General features: G+C 48.4%; 1 protein-coding gene across 4 annotated transcripts in view; it reads right to left on the bottom strand.

Annotated features, from left to right (window-relative positions):
* The window catches only part of IGF1R (insulin like growth factor 1 receptor), a 306,192-nt gene that overhangs the window by 279,074 nt on the left and 6,903 nt on the right, over positions 1-20,215 (bottom strand). Inside the window, exon 1 of one of the 4 annotated variants that reach the window (XM_055556579.1) lies at positions 19,754-19,862. The exons of 2 other annotated variants lie outside the window; for them this stretch is intronic. In XM_055556579.1, the coding sequence (XP_055412554.1) occupies positions 19,754-19,796 (43 nt within the window). In that variant the 5' untranslated portion in view covers positions 19,797-19,862. Of the gene's footprint in view, positions 1-2,539; positions 2,559-19,753; positions 19,863-20,215 lie in introns of those variants that run through there. One more of the 4 variants, XM_055556580.1, reaches the window with a different exon arrangement.

Here is a 20,215-nt window from a genome sequence, read left to right as displayed (position 1 = left end):
ACCCACCATAAAGCTAAGAAGGAAACTATAATGTCACCTGTGCACTTCTGGGCTGATTAAACTGAAGTTCTTTCAATTTATCGCCTTCATACAGCCTGTCCAAACAAAAAGATCTCGAGAATTCCTTTGTAACAGCCCAAACAAGAGCCTAAACTTGCAAAGCTGTTTTTCAGAGCTCAATAGTACAACAACAGGAAGTAGAACTTCTGGGCCAGGGATTTCGCTATTTACTTTTTCTTCAATGGCTGCTTTTAAACGAGAGAGAGAAAAAATGTCCAAAGGCATTACAAATCCTGGAAGCTACAAATCAGGAAGTGGGAAATGGTTGATGCTGAAATGGCCAGCCTAAAAATCCTGGCTCTTTCATGTCGTCAAGTCTCCAGAGCTAGGAATTTCAGAAATCTTAGGCACTCTGCATTATTTTCTGAACCTTAGAAGAACCAAGATTTGAGCAAGAAAGGCCAGGGAGAATTAAGCAGTGAGTAAGCCCCTAACCTCTGGCTCCGTGCCCCGACCAGCATACATACCTTGCCCCCATAATTAAAGGTTCACTGGGAACTCACTGTCTACAAACGGGGTTTTGTTTATGATGCTGCTCCAGAGGACCAGGCACGGGGTCCTGGTGGGCACAGACAGCTGGCCTCACACCTCGGCCCCCTCATTCCCACACGGTGTGGAGCCTGCAGCAGATCTAGGACTAAATATTTCACATCTCAGAACACCCGATGGTTGATGCATATCGTCACACTGGTTTTCAGGGAAGACTCTACCTGACAGAGGCTACTAAAGCTGAGTAAAACTCAAAGGTCCATGAAACAGTTGCATGAATGCTTTCAGATGTCAGATTTGAGCCGGGCATCGCTCCTTCACCTGTTAATTTAAGGGCACTCGAGCAACAGTGCAGGGCTCGCTCTCCACAAAGACACCCTACAAACATCTGCACAGGCCTTTACTATGCTGATCCGAGGGGAAAGGCCACACTCTCATCCTCCCTGCAAAGGTCTCCCTCCTTCCACGACTCAACCAGAATGCCTTCCCATTCCAAAGCTCTCACAGTCTGAACACCAAAAAGCTGCCAGGGCTTGGAAAACATCTCCAGTTACTTTCTACAGGGGTCAGACACACCACCTCCACTAGCAAGCTGCATGTGGTGATGCATTTAAAACAATGCTGACCTGGGGTGGGAAGCAAAGGGAGAGAGAATGGACATTTCTGCTTATTCCCATCAGACGTGATAACCTGAGAGGCCTCTGTCTGGTCCAGAGATGAGTAACTCCGGCAAATCAGACAGAGCCGAGTCAGCCCTGGACACAGCGCTTCGACAGCGGGGGGGCCAGCCTCTCCCATCTCCCCCAAAAGGCTCTGGGTTATTTCACAAAGACCAGGGGCCACCAGCGTATTAGTTTAACTTACGCAAGTCAGAGAACCGGTTTTTGTGGACTGTTTTTGCCCGTGAGACTCCATCACGTCCCTCAGCCTGGCCTCTGAGGACCCCCGACACCAGCCCCAACCTGCCCCCAGCCTCACCCTCCGCCCCCACCTCCAGCCTGTTCCCTGGGCCACACCACACATGCTTCAGCCCTCACCCAGCTCACCCCCAGGCTGAGTAAACCCTGGTCCTCCCAGCACCTCCTCCAGGAGGCCCAGGACCTCCTGCTGGGCTCCCACTGCCCGTGCCCCCGCCCGCTCTGGTCCTGTTCATCACAACCCGGGTCTGCTCCCAGGAGTGTCTCTGCAGCCACACGGCACACCCTTCCAAGGCAGGGGCTGCTTCTGTGACACCTCCCTACTGCTGGCATGTCCTTCAACATCCAGACACTCCAATTTGTCCCTCTTCAACTTCTCCCAACCAGATGCTCTCTATCCCTCGAGCCCCTGATCCACCTGCTCACCCCCTCTTCTCTGCAGTACAAGCTTCACCAGAACCTTCCGCTCCGCTGCCCACATCCAGGCAGTGCCCTGTTTGCTTTCAACGGTGCCCAGGGCAGGCCTGGCATTGGAGAGAAGGCCAAAGGCAGTGCACAGGGCCCACCGCTCCACCAGGAGCCACAGTGCCCCCAGGCCTTGGGCAGCTTCCTCGCCAGGCAGCTGGCCTCCAGGAGCTCAGCTGGGACTCGAAGCTGGGACACTGAGCCAGCTGCGGAGCCCAGGGCCTGCACACCCACCTAGCAGGATGGCCAGGAGGCGGAAGGAAGCTGGGTGTGAGCGTTTTAGCCGCTGCCCCCATGGGAGCCGGGCCGAACCCTCAGAAACTGCTCGGCCCTGTCTGCGGTTCTGCTCCCGTCAGTCTGCCCGGACACGTGACCCTCAACCTTTCTCTGTCCTTCCATCCCAAAGAATCCACAGCTGCCAGGCACACACGACCCTCGGGGCAACTTTCTGACCAAGGCAGGAATGAGGTGGCAAATCGGACTTCAATTCAGAGTTCAGGGTGGCAGGAAAGGGGTCCTAAGTTCCCCACAAATGCCTGGCACACATTCACTGAACATTCAGACCAGTGGTCCAGGGAGAGTTCTGCGTGGAGGGGAGCAACCCTCACCGGGGTTCGTATCCCCTTCACTGAAACACGCCCCGACTTCAAGCAGCGGAGGCTCCAAGCAGCGTGCCAGATCCAGACCGGCAGATGAGAGTGGTGAGCTGAGTCCTGAGGAAGCCTGACCTCAGGCCGCAGCCTGCACGCTCGGATCCTCCCAGCAGCAGCCTTAAGATGCCTCATCCGTCTCTAAACTGCTCGCAGGATTAACAGGAAGGCTTGATCGATACCGATTTTACCGTCATGGGAGTGACTCACCCTTAAATCCTATCCAGCTTAAAACTCAGCTGTGAACAGAAACAAAACAACATAATAGCAGGGTCAGATTGAAAATAGCAAGTATGACTTGTAAACAGCTCATGCTTATAAACAATTAACAGTCGCCTCTTCGGTCACCCAGCCTCGTGGACGTGCTGAAAGGGAGTTCCATCCCCCGCACGTCCCTGACCCTTCAGCACTGCTGGAGTCCTATTCACAAGACAGACCCTGGGGGTGGGGGGCAGTCAAGATGAGGGCCTCTGAACCACATTCCATCCCACTGGAAAGCTGAGTCCTCACCAAGGAGCTGAGCTTTCAAAAACTCAAAGTGAAGCGGTCCTGCAGTACAATTGCCCACTAGGAGCCACCTCAGAGTTCAAAGGCAGCAACTCCCTTGTCCAAAACTGGCAGAAGCGGGGTCGTGTGCCGCTGCTGCTGCTGCTAAGTCGCTTCAGTCGTGTCCGACTCTGTGCGACCCCATAGATGGCAGCCCACCAGGCTCCCCCGTCCCTGGGATTCTCCAGGCAAGAACACTGGAGTGGGTTGCCATTGAGATCTCCCAATAACCACGCTCCTCTCACGCAGCATCCACTCTAAGAAAAGCAACTGCGTGCCCAGAAGACCACCTGTACATTTCATGCACCTGGCCAAAGCATCAGAAGCCAAGTGCGCTCAGGGCCATCTTAAAAGCATCCACGTTTAGGTGCTGGGTTTCCCTTAGTTCTTCCAAACGAACCCGAAGCCAACTCTCGAAACTGACCAAGAACTTCATATATATGTATATTACTCCATCGTTATGGAACGCATGTTTGTGTCCCCTGAAAACTCATATGCTGAGGCCCTAACCCCCCGAGGGATGGTATCAGTGAGGTCACGGCACCTTGTGGCGGGGTCCCACCGAGGCATGAGCATCCTCTGGGCTGGAAGACGGGAGCATGCTTGTCTGCCTCCCTCTGCCCCACGCCGCCGCCACATGACGCCGGCCATCTGCAAGCTGGGAAGTACACACTCATCAGACACTGCCCCTGCCAGCGCCTTCATCCTGGACTTCCAGCCTCCAGAGCTGTGGGAACTAAGTATCTGTTGTTTAACCCCCAGCCTGTGGTGATTTGTTACAAGAGCCTGAGCCGATGCAGACGTCCCCCCAGCTTCATGAGAGCGCATCGCCATGCTGGGGAGCAGCACCCCAGCCTCTTGACACTTCCTCCTGCCCGGGGAAGACGAGAGTGGTCACTCCAGCTGACTTCTGAGACGCAGAGAAAGTACCAGTCAACTTCCATGCCCGGTGGAGCCGCCCGCAGTGAGATTCCTCCCACGGGGCCCAAACAGAGAGGCTGCTCAGCTGAGCGGGGCGGAGAGGACTCCTTTCACGGCCAGGCGGGCTCACCTGCCTCCCGCTCTTGGTGGAACAAGGCAGGTCCAGGCCTGAGCCCCGACTCCCGGTTAAGCCAAAGGGTGACAACTTAGGACACAGAAGCAGGCCCGGAGAGCAGCTGTGGGTGCGGGGCAGGCGGCCCGCCTGGACAGGCAGCACGTGCCCTGGCCCTCAGGCCACACCCCGGGGCCTCTGCTTCCTTCTCTGCTTGAGGAAATGCTCCCACTCGGGCTCGCAGGGGTCAAGCCCTTTCTTTCAGGGCTCCCTACGCGGCGGGGGAGTCCGCGAGCGGGAAGAAATTGAGCTGTCAAGGCAAATGAAAAACTTCTAGTCTAATCAGTGAGGGAACCAGATATCTAAACAAATCTCTCTTCTGGAAAAATAAGAAAATGAAAAAGCAATTACACGTCACATGGCTGATTAGTAATAAATTTCATTTGTGGCTAGATGGCACGGGAGTCTGACTCCTGACTTGCCTTCCCTTTGAAAGGAAAGCGCCACTGGAGATGCTCTCTCATTACGGCAAACAGACCCACCCCTGGTGGCTCAGCGCAAAGCCACGCTTTTCGGGGACGCCTCTCCTGACCTCACACAGCCCCCGAGCTCCCAGGGCACCTGTGACAACCCTCGCTTGCCTCCGTCACCACGGCCACCACGGGCGGGGGCTGGCTTTTCCGCTCCTGCTCTCCCGCACGGCACATACTCAAGAAACCAGACTTTGAAACCGTGGTAAAAATAAACACGACTTGTTGTTGCTTAGTCACTAAGTCATGTCCACTTCTTTTGCGATCCCCATGGACTCCTCTGTCCAGGGGATTTCCCAGGCAAGAACACTGGAGTGGGTTACCATTTCCTTCTCCAGGGGATCTTCCTGACCCAGGGATCGAACTCGGGTCTCCTGCACCGCAGGCAGATTCGTCACCACCGAGCCGCCAAGGGAGCCCACTTGAAACACCTTGAAGTGCACAGTTCAGCGTCATGAAGCACATTCACACTGTTGCACAGACATCGCCACCATCCAGCCTCGGAACTCTTTCCACCTTGCATGACTGAACTTCCAAACCCATCAGACGCTAATTCCCCGTCCTCCCCTCCCTCAGCTCCTGATACCCGCCTTCTACTTTCTGTCACTGTCAATGTGGCAACTGTAGGTTCCTCATCTAAGTGAAATCAGACGGTATTTGTTGACTTGTGGCTGGCTTCTTTCACATAACATGATGTCCTCCAGGCTCATCCTTCTTGTAGCATGTGTGAGAATCTCCTACCTTCTTTAAGGCTGCATAATATGTGATTGCTTACACGGGCCACCTTTTGTTTAACCAAAGGACACTTCCAGCTTTCAGCTACCGCAAACATTTATTTCCTGCTAGGAACATGGGTATGCAAATATCTCCGATTCCCTGCAATCAAGGCCTTTGGGCATATACTAATGTAGGACTGCTGATCAGATTGCAACTCCGTATTTAATTTTTCAAGGGACACTCCCACGCTGCTTTCCACAGCAGCTGCCCCATTTACTTTCCCACCAGCAACGCAGAACGGCTGTAACGTCTTCATACCCTTGCCAACACCTGTTATTTTCAATATTTTGATAATCACCGTCTTCATGGACATGAACTGATATCTCACTGTGGTTTTGATTTGCATTTCCCTAATGACTAGTAAGTGGCTCATCTTGTCTCGTGCTTATTGACCTCAAGGAATAACTTGTAAACCAAAGGAATTAACTGCTCCCGCTAAGAAAAGCGCTCTTACTGTGAATTGTTTCATCAAGTCGGTTGAATAAGGGGTCTGGATTCAAAACACACTTCCCTAGGAAACACTACCATAGGTCACAGCTCCCTAACGAGAGCACCCAAGCCTACCTAACAAGCTCCCGAAGCAGGACTAAGCCTCATCTCCATCCCAGGAACCAGAAACCCAGTACCATCCAAGGGGGCAGAGCAAAAAGGCAGCTCCTTCTCTCCCTCCTGGAGGCGGCTCTCTGGCAAAGAACTTACTAACCAGGCACCACCTTCCCCCGAGGCTCGGATGGCAAAGAATCTCCCTGCAATACGGGAGACCTGGGTCCGATCCTTGGGTTTGGAAGATCCCCTGGAGAAGGGAATGGCTACCCACTCCAGTATTCTGACCTGGAGAATTCCACGGACAGAGGAGCCTGGTGGGCTTACAGTCCATGGGGTGGCAAGGAGCTGGACACGACTGAGCAACTAACACTCTCACTCTCACCATTTCTGGGGCTGGCTCCCACCCCCTAGCTGAGACCTCTGGCAGCTGGGACCCCACACCACACGTTCTCACTTTTTCCAGTATTTTGACTATTTGAACTAGTGTTTTTGGATAAGTAGAGTCACGTGTTTTGGATGTGTCCTAAATGCAGGCGGGGCTACAACGCCCCCCTCACTTCTCATGCGGACCTTCCTCCCCAGAAGGCCACCTGGCCCCCGAGCCACTCCCGAGGAAGGCAGAGAGCAGGGCTGTACACGCTCCATGCCACTGCGGAGTGACTCACTGTCCGGTAAGCCCCGATGCCTGGGCTATCTTGGGGTTCAAATAACTGCCTCTCTTGGAGGAGCATGCTCTGCGTCCTTCCCTGGAGGCAGCAGGGATGACAGGGAGAGAGAGGAACAGAACAGACAGAGGTGCCTTCTATCCCCAAAGACGAAAGGCTGGAGCCAGCGCTCACGAAACTCCTCTAAATCAACTGAAGCTGCTAGAGTCTTGATGTGAAGGTCATAGAAGGCGAATGATGCTAAAAGCCGAACATCAGAACCCATATGCACCAGGAGGGCATTGATCACTTTTTAAGGAAGTAGACAACTTTTCACATCTGTTTCCTCCATCCTTAATAACAATAATACGACTAACCCCTAGTGCAGATGACAGGCACGCCATTCCAAGGAATGTATGTTTTTTTGCCCAGGAAATACTTGGACTTGTCCTCTGAAATGGGTGCCATTAACCAACTCCCATCTTGCAGACGAGAAAACTGGGGTACAGAAGGAAAACAAGGTGTCCAGGCACAGCCCATCAGCAGACGTCTCATTAGAGGTAGAGCCCGAGCCGTACAGAACCTGGAGCATCAAAGACGACCGGGGAGAAGGGCGTTCTGGACCCAGAAGAAGGCGCGGTTTCCGCCCGCGGCACACGGACAATGCGCCCCTTAGGTCTGCTTGCTCCCACATGCGAAAGGGGTTTGGAATTTGGAAGTCAGCACAATGAGAGCAGGAAAGTAGCCCCAGGCCTCCAGGCGACCTCCGGAACTGGCGTGTTTGTTTCTAAGGCTATTTGTCCAGTGGCAACAGTTGCAGGAAGGGCAGCAGGAATCTTCCAGCACTAACTACCCCCCCCCCCCCGCCCCGACCCCTGTGAAGGACCAGTGACCGCTTCTCAGGGGAATAACAATGTGCTGGTCGAGTTCAAAACATCATCAGTACGCGTTCAAGTTAAAAAGCACCAGCAGCAAAGCCCAGAGCTGGACACGGAACCGGCCTCCCGTTTCCAACAAATGAGCCCTCCCTGCTCTGGGCGGCCAGCCTCCAACCCCAGGCCACAGCCCAGCACGTGGCTCGGAGGGGACCTGGGGTCACAGCCAGGCTGGGTCCCTGGAAAGCGGGAGAGCAGTGCCCGGCAATGCACACACAAGCGCACCTGAAGAGCTTTGCCTTTTGTTTCCAGAGAAGAGGAATGTGTCTGGAGGCTGTGCACCCCCCAGTTTCAGCCTGGTGCTCTCCTTCCCCAGAACCTCTGATGCCCCTGGGTGTTGCTCCAGGGGCGCCCTTCTGACGGGTCAGGGTGTGACCCGGTCTCCGGGGCCCCCCTCACCACACGTTCACGGGGTCACCAGCACCGACCTGAGCAGCCCCCCACATCCCCCCCTGTAACACCCTGACACTCATAGGTCTGAGCCCTCCCCTGGCTCTCCCATCCGCCTCAGACTCCAGCAGCCCTGCCCGCCCCCGGAGCCTGTCCCAGGGCACCTGAGAGTCAAACCTTCAAGGAGCATCAAAGTTGGAGCACCCACAGCCGCCCGAGCTCTTCAGCAGCTTGACGCCCCCCACCCTGGCTGCCCACCTGTCTCAGGAGCTCAGAACATCACAGCAAGTGCAGGAAACAGGGCCAGTCCTCCCGGGAGAGGCTGCGGGGCCACCAGGGCCTGCAGAAGAGACAGATTAAAACATGCACCTGTTGGACACTTCCTACGAGCCGGTCCTGCTGGGCACTTGGGATGTGAGACTATCCCTCGTGGCATGGCGAACCGCAGATGGGGACACTGAGGCTCCAGCATCTGCCTGCGTCTGAGGGGGCTGCCTGTGGCAGGGGGACTTGGCGGGGGGGGGGGGGGGCTTCAAAGGCAGAAAGCGCCGTGAGGAGGGCAGACAAAAGGCAGGCACCATGCTGGCTTGTACGGATGGAGCTCACCTGACCCTGTTCAACATCTGCATGGCACTTTCCAAGACACTCTTAAACAGGCTGTGCCTGAAATTAATGTGCCAGGTTCAAATGGTCATGTTTCCGTTTATCTGTAAGAAATATCCCACTGGACTAGAGGCCTTAGGGTATGAAGCCTTCAAGGGTAATCTCTCAGGTGTTAATTACGTTCAGAAGACCTATTATTCCACCAACTTCTGGGGGATGCAGGGTGCAGGCTTCCAACCTCAGTGGCCCCACAATGAGGCCGTTAGAGGCCTCGTCCACAGCCCCGAGGGAGAGGGCGCACTTAAGTGACAGGAGTCTTTAAGGTGAGCTATCGTCCCCGCCAGGAGTCAAGGCAAAAGTTAACTGGCCTCGTCACAGAAACTGTGCAAGAAACAGCAGCCCCGCTCAGTCCAGCCAGACCTTCCTAAGAACCCCATCTCTCTGCGTGCTGTCTCTGGATCTGAAGATGAGAAACACCGCAAGAAACAGCGAGGGCATTCGCAGTCATTCGGAGGGGAAAGTGTCAGGGTCAGGAGTGGCAGAGGGAGCCCACGGACGCCCCGCCTGCCCCGCGGCTTCAGGCCGAGCCCAGCACACCACATGGCGGGACCCAGGCTGCCTCCAAGCGGCGCTAGCTCCACGCAGCCTGCATCCCGTCCTGGACACAGCCGGTGCTGAGAAAGACACGTTAAACCCTCGAAGGGCCTCCCCAGTGGCTCAGCGGTAAAGAATCCACCTGCAACACAGGAGAAGCAGAAGACTGGGGTTCTATCCCAGGGTTGGGAAGACCCCTGGGGGAAGAAATCGGCAACCGACTCCAGGATTCTTGCCTTGGAAACCCACAGACAGAGGAGCCTGGCAGACTATAGTCCACAGGGTCGCAAATTGCTGGACACGACTGAGTGACTGAACCACATTTATAGGGAACTTCTGGAACAAGGCCTCCCTCCAGAGAGATGAGGCAGCCTCAACACAGGGCTGGACTCACAAGTGACCTTTCCAGGGGTTCTAGGGTTTTCACTCACCTCAGTGTATAAAAAGCCTGATTAAACCATAATGTTAAAGATAATTTTATTGCTTCCAAGTTCTCTGTAGTAGTAACTGGCCTGATAAAACGTTTCAGCTGGCAGAGTGATCATGTTGTTCAGTCGCTCAGTCATGTCCAACTCTCTACAAACCCATGGATGCAGCACACCAGGCCTCCCTGTCCTTCACTCTCCCGGAGTTTGCTCAAACCCATGTCCATCGAGTCGATGATGCCATCCAACCATCTCATCCTCCGTCATCCCCTTCTCCTCCTGCCTTCAATCCCTCCCAGCATCAGGGTCTTTTCCAACGAGTCAGGTCTTCGCATCAGGTGGCCAAATTATTGGAGCTTCAGCTTCACCATCAGTCCTTCCAATGAACATTCAGGGTTGATCTTTAGGATTGACTGGTTTGATCTCCTTGCAGTCCAAGGGACTCTCAAGAGTCTTCTCCAACACCACAGCTCAAAAGCATCAATTCTTCGGTGCTCAGCTTTCCTTATGGTCCAACCCTCACATCCATACAAGACTATTGGGAAAAAAACAGCTTTGACTAGATGGACCTTTGTCAGCAAAGAGTGGTCATGACAAGATGAAAATAAATTTGTTGTTCACGTTGCTTCAAAGTGGAGGAAGCACGGGGGACTGAGTGTGTCCCTTTAAGAGGTCTTCTATTAGTTGAGGTCTTCCTACGTGCTAGGCACTGAGGCATGAGCTCAGAATTCAAGGATAACCAAGGTGCCGCTCACCTCCCTGACCAGTAGAGTGCAACAGTCTGGGGACGACGCACCAACAGGGGTATAAAGAGATCTGTGGGACCACCCAGCCGGCAGGGTCGAGGCCGCCGGACAGGGAGAGCTGTAGCTAATTCTGAAAGGAGTCTGCCAGAGCGTGAGCTGGTAATACAGTTGTATCAGAGGAGGTAATAAAGTTGCCAAGAGCCCGTTGGCACAGGGGCTCCCACCTGCCAAGGCAAAGAGATCTGAGTGGGTCCAGTCTGTTTCAGAAACAGCCAGAGCTGTTGTTCAAAATGTCTCAGAGGATGGCAAGTTGCAATCCTCTATCAGACAGCCAAGCCCATGGCTTCCAAATTAAAACTAGCCAAAAGCAATCACAGAGAGATGAGCCTAACACATTCTAAACGAACCACCTATGCACTAACTTAGTGTAGCCTCAACTAAGGGAGTGAGAAAGCAGATTCTGAAACTACCCAACAAGTAGCAAACCAAATACAGAAAAATGTCTAACAAAATACAACCAACATGAGACCCAACAGCAGCAATCAAAGTGTTTGTTACTATTCTCTGTTAGGATTTCTGGCGTGTGAGCACCAGAACTACAGAAAACTGCCCAAGGGGACACATATAAGATGATAATTAAAGTCTTACCACACATTTTAAGTAGAGCAATGGGAAGTAAATCTTGCTTATTTTTCAAAAGGAATCAGTAGATGTTTTAAACCTCTAACCTCGAAAGGAATATTTTAGAAGTTGTCACTTATTTAAATCCTGTAAAAACATCTTAAATCCCAAACTATAAAAGGTGCGCTAGATAGATAGATACAACTTTGTCAAAAGTTGCTCACACCACTTAGGGAGACCCAAACTCTCTCAAGCCAGTTCACTGATGCAGCAGAGCAACCTTAATTGAAAACCATATCCCAACAGGTCCTACAGAAGCCTGCAGTCCCCACATTTTCCTGGAACTGGGTTCCCAGGAACCTAAGCCAGACAGAGGGACCACGGGGCCGTCTTCATCCTTAGGCACAGAAGAGGCCGAATTTCCTTTCTGGCCACTAGATGGCGCCTACGCATTGGTGAGGCGGACAAAGCGCACACTGGACACTTCTTGGGCACTAGCAGACACGGCCAAATGATTCGAGAGAGAAGCATAATAGACCTCTGAAATGGACGGTGCACTGCAGGCACCGGCCACTGTTTAATGAAAAAAGGTTAAAAAAATCACAAAACTGTGTTGAACAAGCAAACTGCAATCCTGTTAAGCACCTTAGCTAAATAAATCCTCATGACAGAACATTAACTGAGCACCTACTATGTGCCACGCTCTGCATAACATTTAAACGACAACGGAAGCCCGACGTCAAGTGCATCCTGTATTTCTGGCAGTATCCAAACAACTATGCTCAAGGATGCCGTGTCCATTAGAGCTGTAGCAAACAAAAGCTGGAGGACTTAGGATACACCAGCCTGTCTAAGTATCTGACATATGCATCAGCTTGCTTTTCGCTTTTAGGAATAAACGTCTGGAGTAGGTTCTATCAGAATTATAACTTTACAGATGAGGCACAAGAAGATTAAACAATTGGCTTGAGGCCTTGGCTACTGAGGAGCTGAGATTCAAACCCAAGCCCTCTGCCTGCACTTCTCTCTACAGCCTCACAAAATGACAACAGCTCAGGTCCCAGACAAAAACCAATCACTGCTAACCAGCACAGCAGGGGGTACGACCTCAAAAGGAACAAGCGGGAAGTCAGGTCTGTAGAAACGAGGGTAATCAAGAAAAGCTTCATGAAGGAGAAGGATCCGTGTTAGAAATTAAAAGATGGCATCTCAGATGAACTAAAACTCTAGGAAGGTACTTGGGGGACAGGAAGTAACTCCCATCTTCACACAGTTACAGTCTTGTCCCTATTTCACAGATCTGAAACCTAGAGTTTTTGTTTGTTTGTTTTTTAATGAAAAAGAGATTCAAACCCCAATTTTTCTGACCTTTTCTGGCAACATCAGTAAAGAGGAAAATCACTCCAGGCCTCAAATACAGAAGGAGCAAAACATGGAGCTAGGAATGGGCTTATTTACCGTAGAGGTAGAGCCCGTTGATAGAGAGTCCTAGGAATTCACACGGGATCCCTATAGCAAAGTCTCAGTAAGGGCGGATTACAGCCCAGGACAGGGCCCTTGGACTTGATTCCTGGACCAAGGGGCAGCACCACAAAAGGCACATGCTGATAATCTGGGGCTGGCAAGCCCATCAAAGCACAGGGAGGGCGTTGGAGTCAGAATGCCCGGCCCAGAGGCCAACCAAGCATCTCCTCCAAGAGTCCATGCAGGTCTGGACGGGACCAGGGTGGAGCCAGAAATGGGCGAATGTGAACAATTTCAAGTGACTCAGGGAGGGAGAAAGGAAACATTTAATAAAGGAGTCTCCCCGGAGAGGGGCTGATGAACAGAAATGTAACTAGGAATTCCATCCTGTCCCAACACCACTTGTTGTTGAAAATCTTACTGAGGTAATGCTAGACAAAAAATCCCAAATACATAGCTCAACCAAGTACAACAGTGATAACAAAAGAATTTCCTGGGATGAAACTATAACATGTTGTGATCTCACACATTCCATGAACTCATTATCCACAGAAATCAGACAACAGAACTAAGGAAGCCCAACAGCAAATCTTCCTCTGCCTCTGGTCTCTTTGATCGTTTGTCTTCATGATAATCTGTGTTCCTCTTTCAAATTCAGAGTCTGAGCTACGGGTAGGTATTTTACCCCACTACTGAGAGACCCCCAAAACTTAGCAAGGGAGAATAAGCACAGGACAACGCTGATAGTAACGGCACAACTGCTGAGGACTTTACAACCTAAATATAAGTAACAGCTGATGACCTAAGAAAACTATTGCTGGCTGGTACAGGCAAGACCATGGACCTCTCCCCTATTGCTAGCTGGTACAGGCAAGGAGTGGAGAAGGCAATGGCACCCCACTCCAGTACTCTCGCCTGGAAAATCCCATGGACGGAGGAGCCTGGTAGGCTGCAGTCCATGGGGTCACAAAGAGTTGGACACAATTGAGCGACTTTGCTTTCACTTTCACAGGCAAGGAGATCATGGACCTCTCACCTGGGCTTTCTTTCTATGCTTCCTACTCTTCTCCAGGAGGTTATTATAGGTCAGCTGGATGCTTCCGATTTGGGAAAAACTGTTATAACTCATCTCTCCCTAATCATCATCAGACTTCTCTCCCTTAAACTGTTATTAACTAAATTTTCTTAACTCAAATTGGCACTGTCTCATTTACTTAGTCAACATGCATTTCTAATAATTGATTTTATAAAGACAAACCACTGACTATATTTTATGTGACAGGATAAGCTCAAAGTTGGCACCCAAAATATCTCAAGAAAGTTTTTAAAGTTCTGCTCTATAAAACATTTATGCTTTAAGACTGTCGACATATATTTGCTCTCCCATGGTCGAGTAATTTAGAAAGCACTATGCATATACCTGAATTACCAAACTGGCACATAATTCCACAGCCAGTTTAAAGAAAGTTAGTGCCAGCTTTAAAAAAAAAAAAAAAAGCAGCCATACAAAAGTATACAAAACAACAATAATAATGTATTTGAAACCGTCAGAATTTGGATGAATGGATGGAAATACACACAATTTTGAACAAGTGGCCTTTTTTATTATACAAGTATTACTAAAGTAGATGCTTGCCTTGATAAGGGGACTAAGAGGCTGAGGAGTGGTGTAAAAAATAAAGTTTCAAACCCCAAGAACTTTCTGGACTAGGAATAAATTAAGAATAGAATACTTTCTAAAGTCTTTAAAAATATAAATGCTTAAAATAAAATTAAAAAAATTAAGACTTCCAGACTATTATAATGTGAACAATTTAAAGCAGGCATGGCTATCTCAGCTGCATTTGGGGATACCCATCATATGCATGCACATCTCCCCTCTGTGGTCAGTCACCAATCTATTTCAAATAAGAAAGAGTGGGCTTTAAGACCATTAGCCACCAGAGGTGGGTCACTCAGCTCCATGGACACACCCCCAGCAACTGACCAAGGAGCCATCGCCTGCACTGACCAAGGAGAGGACAACCATGGGAATAAAGGCAGTCCCTCCAGCCTGTCTGCCTCTCCCCATCATAAACAGCAGCAACAATACACAAGTTACTGCAATCGCAGGCATTCATGCTGTGTTCCAGTAAAATCTGAATTCTAGTCCATGAAGAAAAAAGAAAGAAAAATGAAAGCCTTGCTTACTAGTTTGTTTCTTTAGTGTTTTAAACGATAATAGAAAGTAATCTCTATGTGTACTTAGTTACTCAGCCGTGTCCGACTCTTTGCGACCCTTTGGACTGTAGCCTGCCAGGTTCCTCTGTCCATTGAATTTTTCAGGCAAGAATACAGGAGTGGGTTGCCATTCCTTCTCCAGAGGATTTTCCTGACCCGGGGATTGAACCCATATCTCCTGTGTCTCCTGCATCGCAGGCGGATTCTCTACCTGCTAAGCCATCGGGGGAGCCCAATTTCTATGGTGTGACTGGTATCTTTTAAAATGTATGTAGGATAGTTTATCACATCAGAACAAATTTTTAAACTTAAAGAAGTGAAGTCGCTGAGTCATGTCCAACTCTTTGTGATCCTATGGACTGTAGCCCACCAGGCTCATCTGTCCATGAGATTTTCCAGGCAAGAGTACTGGAGTGGGTTGCCATTTCCTTCTCCAGGGGATCTTCCCAACCCAGGAATCAAACCCAGGTCTCCTGCATTGTAGGCAGACGCTTTTACAGTCTGAGCCACCAGGGAAGATAGGCAAACTTGAAGAACTGAGTCCAATAAGTACTCAACATATATTTATTTAGGAAAAGAGGAAAGAGAAAAAAAAAATTCTCAATTCCAGTAAAGAAATATCAATATTTCCTTCAGATTTTGAAATTAATCAACTTCATAAGCCCTAAGTGAAGCTGGCATAAGTGGGAAAAGTAGGGGATCTTCAAAACTGATATTAGGGACTTTACAACATGAGTAGAAATGATGCTTTAAAAGTAAAAAAAAAAAAAAAAAATTAGTCCTCATAGTTCAAAAGTTTCAAAATCAAAGACACTGTTAATATTTTGAGTCAAATATAACCTAAACAATTTAACAAAAGAAACAAACACACTTTATCATGCCCAGGGAGTATGCATCTATTGAGATTAACAACTTAATTTGTTTTTAAAGATCTTCTGTTTACCAACCATTTTATACCAACCATATGCCCTTTCCTAAGAACAACCAGTTCTTTCCAGATCCTTGGGGGTTGGGGTAAGAGTGACACATTTCAAAGTTTTAATGTTTCCAAATACTGAAAATCCTCCCCAAATGTCAACAGGTCTCAATGTGCAAAAACATTAGGACTTCCAACCCCCCGACCCTCACCCCTGCCACCTCTCAGTTTAAGCCAAATCATTTGTTTTCAAATAACTGGAAAAGCTCCTCTGCATAATCAGATGCCAAACGCCATTTTCAAGGAGAGGTCAGAGTGCTTCATTCATAATTCAACTTGTTGCCTTTAAAGCGTTTAGAATTTTCCTTCAGAACATCGCAGACAGAGAGATCAAGAAACTGTATCCCAAGCACGTGTGCAACCATCATATATTTAGTACAATTGAGGGCGTGCATCCTTGGACTCAGATGGCACCTGTCATAAGTAGGCTAAGAACAGCAGTTCAAACAGGTTGGCCCACAGGCACAAATCCCTCCTCCGTGAACTAGGGTTGATGTTTTAAATGAGTTTTGAAAACAAATTGGAGAAAAAAAATCACAACCGAGAGAGAAACATGGCTTGGACATTTTACAATTAAAAGACATTTCACAATTAAAAGACATTTCAAGGTTTGATAACCTCCTCAATCTCATGCTTTCAAAAGCAGCAAAGTATTTGAAATTAAACAAGGACTTACAATTATGAGTTCCCTAAAGTTTTCCAGAAAGCTAACTAAGCAATGCATAAATCCAGAAAAGCTTTACAGTCAGTCCCACCTTCCTTACAACTCAAAACGTGCCATAGAACATTCTCATGCACACCTGTGACTCCTACTGAAGTTTTGGCAAATGGTAAACACAGCACTGCACATTTTTAATCACAATTGTCAAACTAATGTCATAAAGGAGACAGCACAGCTGATCGAGATGGGTGACTGACAGGTACATCACAGCCTGCCAGCAGCAATGCAAAGGGCGGGTATTCAGAAGGCAAGCCATGCCACGCATGCCTCCAGAAAAATCAATAACATTGATAGGCTTCCTATCTTAAGTCTATAGAAATGTTTCTAAAGGGCCTTTAAAATGTTGTTCCAGAACTGCATACTGGGCCGAGTCAGAAAAAGATGTGAATTTTCAAGAAACTTTGTTTCACACAGGATTATGTAAAATGTCCTAAGGACAAAAGTGGAATTCTCTCTGTGCGGGCATCACGTAAGGCAGTGTCCAGCTTCCATACAGCAGGTACTCAATAAGTGCTGGCTGGATTCAGCTGCTTCTGACAGCACATTCTTACAAAACAAATGAAACCAGATTTAAAAGGAAGCTACTGTCCCATGAGGGCTCTCCTTGGCAAAACTGGAAGGCAGCAAGTGAAAATGATCCAGTTGATATTCATTACTGCTCTGATCTTACAACAATAAGAACAACAGGAATCATTTTTATTAGTAAACTGAGCCTTACACAAAAACCAAAAACAAATGTAAACAGTTACTCTTTAGGTATTTTCCTATTAACAGGCCAAGGTAAGTCTGGATAAAGGCAGACCAGTTTGAAGACAAAAATCCTTCTGCTATGTTTTTAAATCTTTTTTTTGATAAGAAATTTTAATTAAAAAAATATAATCACTGTGTATCTAAAAAAACTTCTGCATCCTACAGAAATTCTCTTTCCTGCTCAGACTCTGCAACTATTTAAGAAATAAAACAAGTAACAAAGAAAAGAGAAAAAAAAAGAAAAAAGAAAAAGCCTACTGTATTACAATGAGCAGTTCTTAAGTTTTTACTACCAGGGTGGTTAATATGGGATATCAAAAGAGACAGTGGGAATTCTTTATCATCTTAAAACATTACATTATTTCTTTGTTGGAAAAAAAATATGTAAGAAAACTGGAATACAAAACGCCATCAGACTCAGCTCCTAAACTCTAGTCTTGGAAAGACCAACGTTGTTTCAGATTCAGTCAAGGATTTCAGTGTCACAAAGCTGACTTTCACTCGCAGCACTTGCATTTCTTTTCACCCAACCCCTTAATCCTTCATGTGAACTATTCCTAACCAAGCTTCTTTTTTCCTGTCTGTCCTTTTCCCCTATGGCATTCAATCTCCGCTGTTATAGCTTCAATGATCAATTTGTAGTTCATGAGTCTGAAAAACTCCATAAATTTTAAAAAAGGAGACACCAACCTGCTGGACAAAGTTACTTAATAATTTTAATCTATCAACAGATTCTATGTTCAAAGTAACATAATACATTCTTTCAACCTTAACATGTTTCTTGAAAGAAAAACAGCTTTATTGGGATATAATTCACATACCATAAAAGTCACTAATTTAAAGTACACAATTCAATGGTTTTTAGCATTTTCAGAAAGTTGTGCAACCATTACCACAATCTAATTTTAGAGTATGTTCATCACCCCTAAAAGAAACCCGTACCCCCTCCTTCCCCAGCCCTATGCAACCACTAATCTACTTTCTGTCTCTATGGATTTGCTTATTCTGGACTTCATATAAATGGAATCATACAATATGTGGTCTTCTGTGACTGACTTCTTTCACTAAGCATGATGTTTTTAAGGTTCTTCCAGTCAACCTTAGCATATTTCTTAATGTTGGACTTTTCTAATCCTTCTGACAAATTAAACATATAACCTTTTAAACTTCAAACCCACACCCCCACCCCTCCACAAAAGTACCCTTTACTTGCTATTTCCCTCTAGAGAGGCTAAACTATAATTTGCTATTTAGGTTCTTTCCAAACTTCTTATTGAGATTCTTCTCCTGGTAATAAAACAGCAAAGCTCTTTAAACACCCATCTTTCACATACCTACATTTCCCTGACAATAGGGTATTACTGTGCCTGGGGCAGAAAGATGACTGAATCTTTTTAATGAGACGGCCACAATACCTTTAAAGGGCACACTGATTTTTTTTTTTTAAGCATCATATTATTTGGCTATCACTCCTAACTTCCAGACCTCCCTTTTTTAGATGCAGTGTTCACAATACACTGATACATAGTCTTTATGACTTCATCTGCTTCAAAACTGCTAGGTTTTCCAAATTAAAGGCTTTTGTGTTTTTTTTTTAATCACCCCTACTGCTATTACACTCTGAGAGAAAACACTAATCCCTAAATAAGCCAACACATTATTAATCAACAGCACCCCAATCTTTATTATATTATACTAGACAGTCAAAACAATGCTCGTCTCTGATAGGAGCCGGTGGTTTAGTTCTATCAGAAGTAAGAGTTCCAGTACCTTTTGGACTAAGAGCTGAACACATGCTGAGTATACCATTTACTCCTGAAAACTTCCTAGCTATAGGGAGGGGCAGGTAGTGAGTTAGAACTTCAACAAACCATAATCAGGAATGGGGCGCCTTCTGGCCATCCATCAAGTTTTCAGAAACCAACTATTTGCAACGGATCCTTGAGCAAAGTTTGGCATCTTGTACTATAAAAGTAGTTAAAACGCCCCTTCCTCTCCTGCCTGTTTTCTCAAGAAAAACAAACAGAACAAAACACCTTTCACAAAGAGTATTTTTCATCAAGAATTCCAAACAACAAGACATCCTATTTTAAAATCCCGGAGTCCTGCGTCGGAGAAGCAAGGCCAACCCTGGTGTTGTGAATTTCAGAACTTACTAACATTAAACAATAAAACTAGAGACAGGACACAGTTCAACAACATGCCGTAATAAAATGGATTAACTCTCTTGTGTCTCCTGAACTATATTTAGCTCCTGAAGGCTAGAAGCCCCTCTCTGTGCCCCCAAACACCATCTGTGAGCCTTAGAAGGGTGCCGAGAGCCTTTCGCCCAATCCAGCGTGCGGAAACTTCAGGAAACAAAGAGCAGGAGAGCTCAGATTTGTGGAGGGTCCGGACTCAAAGCGAGTCTTACTCCACGCAGTAAACACGCTAATCCTGTAAAAATCTGCTCATACTCCGTCGTGAACGCATTTCTTACAAAACGTTTAAGAAGGGTTTGTTTATACGAACAGTCTTTCCGAATTGCACCTAAGACGCGGCCAGGCAGCCCCCCGCTGCCTCCTGACTCTCCCCCTCACTCTGCAAGGCGCCGTCGTGATTTTTCAAAGTTAATTGGCACCACCTGCATACACTCGGCAAACATTACTCACCAACACGCCCTCGCCGTTCCCAGCCCCAGTTCTGTGCCTGCATTTAAACTTTATAATCGTGCTCAAGATACCCTGCCGTCCCGAATGGACCAGCAGAGCCTCCCTTTACTGTTTGGAGAAGAATGGAAACCCCTCCTCTCCCCGCTCCACATACCGCGGGGCCCTAAGTTCTCTCTCCCTCCCTCCCTGCCCGTCCCTACCCCTAGCCGACACCACCAAAACAAAAGCTATCCGATTGCAAGCGGCAGCGCGTGGAGCGATATTGCTTATTAACTGTGCAGAGGAAGTGCGGGCGGGGGGTGGGGGGGCGCGCAACACAACTCGGGACACGAAGCCCAAGCCGGGGCCGCGCGCTCGCCACGCGGAGCCCCCTCCCCGCACGCCCACCGCCGCGGGGCCCCGCGCGCCCGAAACCGCGACGCGGGCCACCTCTCCCCCGGGCACGGCGGCCCGGTGTCCCTG

Source organism: Bubalus kerabau, chromosome 19 (genome assembly GCF_029407905.1).
Source record: "Bubalus kerabau isolate K-KA32 ecotype Philippines breed swamp buffalo chromosome 19, PCC_UOA_SB_1v2, whole genome shotgun sequence".
Classification (NCBI taxonomy): domain Eukaryota; kingdom Metazoa; phylum Chordata; class Mammalia; order Artiodactyla; family Bovidae; genus Bubalus; species Bubalus kerabau.
The sequence above is the reverse complement of the archived record's forward strand: the minus strand, read 5'-3'. Positions and strand labels throughout refer to the sequence as shown.